The sequence below is a fragment of the Podarcis melisellensis genome, assembly GCF_964234715.1.
Source record: "Podarcis melisellensis genome assembly, chromosome: 12".
Taxonomy (NCBI): Eukaryota; Metazoa; Chordata; class Lepidosauria; order Squamata; family Lacertidae; genus Podarcis; species Podarcis melisellensis.
The window spans coordinates 58103205-58112369 of NC_138544.1; the positions used below are offsets into that span (position 1 = coordinate 58103205).

Genomic DNA, 9165 nt, shown 5'->3' on the forward strand with positions numbered 1-9165 from the left:
GAAAAAGGAACTTTTTGCATGCACAGGTGCCCTGTGCTGGTTGGGGCTGGCGGGAGTTGGCATTCACAGAGCCTTAGCTTTTGGAAGGCTGGCCCAGATTAACTCCTTCCTCTCTTAACAGCTTTGGGCTCCATCCGTGAACCTATACTTGAACACTTAATGCTCTGAGACGATCTTCTCTCTCTCTGTCTCTCGCTCTCTCTCATTCTCTCGCTCTCTCGTGCTCCCCATCCCATTGAAAACACAAGAGGGGGAGGATTGCAAAACACAGATGTCGTCGCCCACCGCAGGGCGGAGTGGAGGGAATCGATTACCCAGTCTCTAAAGACTCAGGTCAAGTCTGGGGCCGTCAGAGGTCGCCTTCCAGATGGCGAGACGTGTGTCTTGAGAAAAGAGGGGCGACTTGCTTTGTAAGGTGATAAGGCAGCTCTCAAAGGAACTCCCCCTTCGAGGCGGCTCAATGAATCAAAGCACCGATCTCACCCAAAAACCCTCGCTCAGAAAAAGGGGCGTCCTACGGAGCTCTATTGTACACTTCCCTGCTTGGGCGCTCTCTGCGGAGCTCAGGAAGCCCACCAGCCCAAAGGTTTACGGCAATGTATATTATCAAGCAGGAAAACAGGACTGAGGGAGAGGGATATGGTACGATATTGTCATTGTCCCATGCAGAACAGCGAAATTGAAAAAATCTACATCAGACATTCAAAAACCAGCAAGCCTACTATCCCAGCCTGGTTAGCCCCCTAAAAACTTGGATACCCCATAATTAAATACAATATACTCCCATAGAGACTACCTTAAAGGTAAAGGGACCCCTGACCATTAGGTCCAGTCGTGGCTGACTCTGGGGTTGTGGTGCTCATCTCGCTTTATTGGCCGAGGGAGCCGGCATACAGCTTCCGGTTCATGTGGCCAGCATGACTAAGCCGCTTCTGGCGAACCAGAGCAGCGCACGGAAACGCCGTTTACCTTCCCGCCGGAGCGATACCTGGTTATCTACTTGCACTTTGACGTGGTTTCAAACTGCTAGGTTGGCAGGAGCAGGGACCAAGGGAGATCAGGACCTGTTTACCTGGCTCAGTTGGTAGTGCGTGAGACTCAAGGTCCTGGGTTCGAATCCTTCATTGGGCAAAAGATTCCTGCGTCGCAGGGGGTTACAGATGACCATTGTGGTCCTTTCCAGCTCCACGATTCTGTGATTTAATATCATTCAAAGCAAGTACCCTGCAGTGCAGACCTCCTTAATATAAACCAGGGTTTCCCAAACTTTTTTTTCAGGATAGGTTCCATAAATTCATTCCCAGTGCCCCCTCCCCTATCCTACAAAAATATAGCTGACAGATAAAGAAGGGGGGGAATGTAAATGGATATATTGATTGATAATCTGGTTGTATACACACACACACACACATATATATGTGTGTGTGTGTGTGTGTGTGTGTGTGTATACACACACATATATACATATAAAGAGTAAAGGGGCAGCACACGGAAATGCCGTTTCCCTTCCCGCTGGAGTGGTACCTATTTATCTACTTGCACTTTGACGTGCTTTCGGACTGCTAGGTTGGCAGGAGCAGGGACTGAGCAACGGGAGCTCACCCCGTCGCGGGGATTCGAACCGCCAACATTCCGATCGCCAAGTCCTAGGCTCTGTGGTTTGGACAATAAAGCAAGATGAGTGCCGCAACCCCAGAGTCGTCCGCGACTGGACCTAGTGGTCAGGGGTCCCTTTACCTTTACTCTAAGTAGAACACATTTGGCTATAAACCCATTGGGCTCCATCTTAGTGCTTTAGGTGTGGGCACCTGGGTTTCTCCTCGCCCACATTCCTCACTGCCATTCACAGCCAGAGCGAACGACCTCGATTGACTCATATCTGTGTGGTCATCCCAGCCGTGACAACACATCCTAAGGTAAAGGTAAAGGGACCCCTGACCATTAGGTCCAGTCGTGGCCGACTCTGGGGTTGCGGTGCTCATCTCGCTTTATTGGCCAAGGGAGCCAGTGTACAGCTTCCGGGTCATGTGGCCAGCATGACTAAGCCGCTTCTGGCGAACCAGAGCAGCGTACGGAAACACCATTTCCCTTCCCGCCGGAGCGGTATCTATTTATCTACTTGCACTGGTGTGCTTTTGAACTGCTAGGTTGGCCGGAGCAGGGACCGAGCAACGGGAGCTCACTCCGTGGTGGGGATTCGAACCCCTGACCTTCTGATTGGCAAGTCCTAGGCTCTGTGGTTTAACCCACAGCGCCACCCGCGTCCCTTCCAGGTCCTCGTCTTCCAACATCCTGCTGCCATATTTGGACAGCAGGAAGAAGCATTTGGACCCAGTTGCCATGGTTCTTGCTGAGTGCCCAGTTGCCGTGGCAACGGTTGGCCAGGAAGAGACGAGTTTTGACGTGGGTTAAAATGATCTGCTCCGTCTGCTGAGGGTGGAGGGGCGGATTCTCCACCACAAGATGCGTTTCGGGATTTTTATATATTTTTAAAATTACATTTATATCACACCTTTTCTCTCTCCAAAGGAGTACAAGGTGGCGAAAATGGTTCTCTCTCTCTCACATCCCACCCCTATTTAATTCCCACAACAACCCTGTGAGGTAGGTTAGGTTGACAGGCAGTGAGCCTCATGGCCGGGTGTGGATTCGAACCCTGGTCTTCTCCCAGGTCCTAGGCCGAGACTCTAACCACTACGCCACACTGTCTATCTGCTGACTGGTCCTTCTTGGGTACCAACATCATGCTTAAGCAGGTTTTAGGGCAGGGGTCAGCGATCTTTTTCAGCAGGGGGCCGGTCCACTGTCCCTCAGACCTTGTGGGGGGCCGGACTATATTTGGGGGGTGAATGAATTCCTGTGCCCCACAAATAACCCAGAGATGCATTTTAAATAAAAGGACACATACTACTCATGTGAAAACACCAGGCAAGCCCCACAAATAACCCAGAGATGCATTTTAAATAAAAGCACACATTCTACTTATGTAAAAACACGCTGATTCCTGGACTGTCCATGGGCTGGATTTCGAAGGCAATTGGGCCGGATCCAGCCCCCGGGCCTTAGTTTGCCTACCCATGTTGTAGTAGACTAACTTGGGACGTCCCAGCTCCACCAGTGCCCCAAAGATGCTGAAACAAATATCCCCATGTTCAGGGCAATAGGCAGTAGGAGATCAGGACCTGTTTACCTGGCTCACTTGGTAGTGCGTGAGACTCAAGGTCCTGGGTTCGAATCCTTCATTGGGCAAAAGATTCCTGCATCGCAAGGGGTTGCAGATGACCATTGTGGTCCTTTCCAGCTCCATGATTCTGTGATTTAATATCATTCAAAGCAAGTACCCTGCAGTGCAGACCTCCTTAATATAAACCAGGGTTTCCCAAACTTTTTTTTCAGGATAGGTTCCATAAATTCATTCCCAGTGCCCCCTACCCTACCCTACAAAAATACAGTGGTACCTCGGGTTAAGTACTTAATTCGTTCTGGAGGTCCGTTCTTAACCTGAAACTGTTCTTAACCTGAAGCACCACTTTAGCTAATGGGGCCTCCCGCTGCTGCTACTGCGCCGCAAGTTCTCACCCTGAAGCAAAGTTCTTAACCCGAGGTACTATTTCTGGGTTAGTGGAGTCTGTAACCTGAAGCGTATGTAACCTGAAGCGTATTTAACCCAAGGTGCCACTGTATAGCTGACAGATAAAGAAGAGGGGGGAATGTAAATGGATATATTGATTGATAATCTGGTTGTATATACACACACATACATACATATATATACCGTATTTTTTGCTATATAAGACTCACTTTTTCCCTCTTAAAAAGTAAGGGGAAATGTGGGTGCGTCTTATGGAGCGAATGCAGGCTGCGCAGCTATCCCAGAAGCCAGAACAGCAAGAGGGATTGCTGCTTTCACTGCGCAGCGATCCCTCTTGCTGTTCTGGCTTCTGAGATTCAGAATATTTTTTTTCTTGTTTTCCTCCTCCAAAAACTAGGTGCGTCTTGTGGTCTGGTGCATCTTATAGAGCGAAAAATACGGTATATATACACACACACGCGCGCGCATATATTCATATATATATATATATATATATATATATATATATATATATATATATATGCAGGTTTTGGTGTCCTCGGGTGTCTTCCCGTGTAAAAGTTGGGGTGTCTAGGCGACGTTTCGACGAGGTTTTGGACACCAAAACCTGCATTCCTGTACCCGTGAAAATCTACGAAAGCATATATATATATATATACACACACATACATACACACACACACAAACAAAGACAATACGTAACATAATATTTTGATGTAAGAGTTAATTTCACATGCCGGCATCGTCGTGAATGACAGGCACCGTCGTGGAGTCAAGTGCCGCCGTTGTGAATGACAAGTGCTGGCGCGGCGCATCTTTGGTAAATGAGCGCACAAAGTCAAAAGTTCTTTAGTGAAACAGTAGGTATACATTTCGGTAATACCTAGGTATTTTGTTTTTCTAGCTTGAATAAAATTATTTATTATTGCATAACAGGTAGATAGTTAAGAACTTAAGCGGCTTCAGCGGGCAGCTGCTTGGCGCCCCCGAGAATTCAGCGCCCGGGTGCCCCACACCCCTTGCACCCCGGGTAAAGATGGCCCTGACTTTAGGCCTCATCCTACCAGCTCCCCTATGCAGGAGTGCCAACTTGGCCCCAGAGCCGTGGATCCCTGGGGCCATGGGTCCCCGGGGCTATGGGTGCCATAGAATCATAGAATCATAGAGTTGGAAGAGACCACAAGGGCCATTGAGTCCAACCCCCTGCCAAGCAGGAAACCCCATCAGAGCACTCCTGACATATGGTTGTCAAGCCTCTGCTTGAAGACCTCCAAAGAAGGAGACTCCGCCACACTCCTTGGCAGCAAATTCCACTGTCAAACAGCTCTTACTGTCAGGAAGTTCTTCCTCATGTTTAGGTGGAATCTTCTTTCTTGTAGTTTGGATCCATTGCTCCGTGTCTGCTTCTCTGGAGCAGCAGAAAACAACCTTTCTCCCTCCTCTATGTGACATCCTTTTATATATTTGAACATGGCTATCATATCACCCCTTAACCTCCTCTTCCCCAGGCTAAACATGCCCAGCTCCCTTAGCCGTTCCTCATAAGGCATCGTTTCCAGGCCTTTGACTATTTTGGTTGCCCTCCTCTGGACACGTTCCAGTTTGTCAGTGTCCTTCTTGAACTGTGGTGCCCAGAACTGGACACAGTACTCCAGGTGAGGTCTGACCAGAGCAGAAGACAGTGGCACTATATATAGTGGTTTCCCCAGCCACTCTGGGCGGCTTCCAACCGAATATTAAAAACACAATACAGCATTAATCATTTAAAATTTCCCTAAATAGGGCTGCCATCAGATGTCTTCTAAAAGTTTGGTGCTTTTTTTTTCTCTTTGACATCTGGTGGGAGGGCGTTCCACAGGGTGGGTGCCACCACCGAGAAGGCCCTCTGCCTGGTTCCCTGTAACTTGGCTTCTCGCAGGGAGGGAAGCGCCAGAAGGCCCTTGGCACTGGACTTCAGTGTCCGGGCCGAACGATGGAGGTGTCACATAATCCCCGTTCCGCAATAGTAAGAAATTGATATTTTTGTTTATTTATTGTGTTTACACCCCACCCTCTCTCCAGCACCCATACGTTGGAACTCCCTTCACCATCCTCTTTCCAGAGCATGCTAAGAATTCTCTGGGGTTTTTTTTTTTTAGGAAAGCCCTCCCAGATATGTAGGCATGGGTTTTAATCCTATGGGTTTCTTAGCCTGTGTTTGATTTTATTCCCCAACTGCCCAATATTTTAAATAATCTTTTTTTAAAACTGCTTTGCTGATGATTTCATTGTTCCATTTCGTTGTTTTCATAAACTGCTTTGAGGTAGTTAGGGTTTTTCTTTTTGCTGAGGTTTTTTTTCCTTCTCCTTTCGTAACAATAGAGTATTATATACTTTTTCTGAATAAATAACAAAATGAAAGCACTTCCTCAAGGGAGAATTGGGTCAGTATCTCCTCTCCTTCACCTTACAAAATTCTGTAGGTAGCACAAGAATTCTGGTTCCCAAGATCTCCACAAATCTCTTGTTTTTACGTTTATGTGTTGTTGTTGTTTTAAGACATAATTTTTTTATTGATTTTCACAGATGTTGCAAATTTATTTATATTTCAATACATGTTTTTCTCAAAATTTTGACTTCCCATCCTTACTTTTATTCTTACCTTATTCCCACTGCTTTATATGACATATTTTGATAGAATTATGCTCTATTTCGCTTATTGTTGTTTTCACTCCTCTGCTCGTAATTCGAACCCTGCCCACGTTTTCATTTGAATATAACGGTTCTTCAAATAGTCTGAAAAGGGTCTCCACTCTTCCATGAACAGTTTGTCCCTTTTGTCTCTTATTTTTGCTGTCCTTTTCGCCATTTCCACTTAGTCCATTAACTTTTGGTTTTTTTAAAAGAATTTTTATTAAAGTTTCAACAAATTTTTATCATAACAAAACAAAACAACACAATAACAGACAAAACACAGTATAAAACATAAAAAACAAAAAGAAAGATATAAATTCAAATCTTAGTTTCTTGTAGCTTACTTTCCCGACTTCCTCACACCTCCCCTTTCTGTATTCCAATTTCTAATTTGTTTTCAGCAAATCCTTCCTCTATTTTGACTAATTTTAATATTGCTTATTTTCTTTTAAATTAACCATTACCGCTACTAACCATTTATCTTCTAATCCCCCATCATTTTAACATTACCTTAGTCCATTAACTTTTGAAGCCATTCTTCTCCTCCTTACTCTGAATTTCTCCTTGTTTCTATTTTCTGCATATTCAGGATTCTGGCTTCTGCTGTTGCAAACCTAAATAATTTTTTGGAACCTCCCTCCCTATTATCCCTAGGAGAAAACTTTTGGGAATAACGAATTTGAACCTTTTCTTCCATTCATCGTGTATCATTTCCTCAAAGCCTTTTTACATGACTGCCACATATTCAGGCATGGGCAAACTAGGCCCTCCGGATATTTTGGGACTACAATTCCCATCATCCCTGACCACTGGTCCTGTTAGCTAGGGATGATGGGAGTTGTAGTCCCAAAACATCTGGAGGGCCAAGTTTGGCCATGCCTGACATATGGGGGGGGGGGAATAAGGCCCTTCAGTATGTTTACACTTCCAAAATTTACTTGACACATTTTTATACTTCTTAGCCACTTTTTACATTTGTGTTTTAAAGACAGCTAACTTTTTCATATTTCCCGGGAAGCAGTTTGAGCTCCTACCCTCAGATTTTCACTCTTCCTTTCCCATGTTTGCAGGACTAAGAGGGATCTCCGGGTTCAGGTCTCGGATTGCATTCAGCTCAGCCTCCACGGGCGGAAAAAATTGGTCTCCGTAGAGACGCGTGCAGAACAGGCCACGCCCGACTTCGCCAAGAGCCGTGATGGCTTCGTGCTTCTCTGGCCGAGAAGATAAACACGGGTCAATTTTGGAGGACAGGACTTCATCCTGACAGCCCCTCAACGGAGAGTAAAAATAATAATCATCAAGGCTTAGAATCGTGTTTTAGAATCATGCAGCAAAGCATCGCTGCTTGGACTGCTAGTGTGGAGTAGGAACCCTATCAAACAAAAGGAAAAAAGTACCTAGCCTTAGATCCTTTCCTTCGTTCTCTCTCCTTTTTTTAATACTTTATTGACAATCTTATGCAACAAATACAGTATAGTGGTACCTTGGGTTACATACGGTTCAGGTTACAGACTCCGCTAACCCAGAAATACAGTGGCACCTCGGGTTAAGAACTTTGCTTCAGGATGAGAACAGAAATTGGGTGGCGGCAGCGGAGGCCCCATTAGCTAAAGTGGTGCTTCAGGTTAAGAACAGCTTTAGGTTAAGAACAGACCTCCAGAACGAATTAAGTACGTAACCAGAGGTACCACTGTATAAATATTCTTTAAATCTTATAAACAACAACCATATACAAGTAATACCCCATTTGTCAACAAACAATAAACTTAATTTATATTTCTACTATTTCTTGTTTTCTTCTCTGTTTATTAACATGGATTAAAAAAACTAAAAAAACACATAATGGGACTTCCTATCGTTTCCTTCGTTCTCTATGCTGATCTGCATGGTGAAACTTAAAAGCCTCCTTATCGCCGCATTCACTGGACAGAGCAAGGAAGGTCCCTCAGTTACTCGGACACTCTTCCCGATCGTGACATCATTCCTCCTTGTTCAGGGTGGTGGTGGAGGGAGAATCCTTAAGCCACGCTACCCTGTGTTTTCCCCTTCAGTACGCCATGGGAGAATGAGCCGGAATCTGCGGAGACCTGTGTGATGTGGATTACGAGAAAGAGGCCAATCGAGTTGTGTTCCCTGGGGCTGCATAGCTCAGCCTTCGGTCCAGTAGACCTGAAGGAGCGTCTCCACCCCCATCATTCAGTCTGGACACTGAAGAGGAGGTTAAGGGGTGATATGATAGCCATGTTCAAATATATAAAAGGATGTCACATAGAGGAGGGAGAAAGGTTGTTTTCTGCTGCTCCAGAGAAGTGGACACGGAGCAATGGATCCAAACTACAAGGAAGAAGATTCCACCTAAACATTAGGAAGAACTTCCTGACAGTAAGAGCTGTTTGACAGTGGAATTTGCTGCCAAGGAGTGTGGTGGAGTCTCCTTCTTTGGAGGTCTTTAAGCAGAGGCTTGACAACCATATGTCAGGAGTGCTCTGATGGTGTTTCCTGCTTGGCAGGGGGTTGGACTTGATGGCCCTTGTGGTCTCTTCCAACTCTATGATTCTATGATTCTAGGTCCAGTGCTGAGGGCCTTCTGGCGGTTCCCTTGCTGCAAGAAGTTACAGGGATCCAGGCAGAGGGCCTTCTCGGTGGTGGCGCCCGCCCTGTGGAACGTCCTCCCACCAGATGTCAAAGAGAACAACAACTACAAGACTTTTAGAAGACATCTGAAGGCAGCCCTGATCAGGGAAGCTTTTAATGTTTGATGCATTACGGTATTTTAATATTTTGTTGGAAGCCGCCCAGAGTGGCTGGGGAAGCCCAGCCAGATGGGCGGGGTATAAATTATTATTATTATTATTATTATTATTATTATTATTATTATTATTATTATTTGCTGCGGGAGG

At 45.7% G+C, this 9165-nt stretch overlaps 1 protein-coding gene across 2 annotated transcripts in view; it reads left to right on the top strand.

The window, feature by feature from the left end:
• The window catches only part of MYO1G (myosin IG), an 87529-nt gene extending 79831 nt beyond the window's left edge, over positions 1–7698 (top strand). For both annotated transcript variants that reach the window (XM_081931547.1, XM_081931548.1), the window contains exon 22: positions 7336–7698. In XM_081931547.1, the coding sequence (XP_081787673.1) occupies positions 7336–7492 (157 nt within the window). In that variant the 3' untranslated portion in view covers positions 7493–7698. The remainder of the gene's footprint in view (positions 1–7335) is intronic.
• The last annotated feature ends 1467 nt before the right edge of the window (positions 7699–9165 follow it).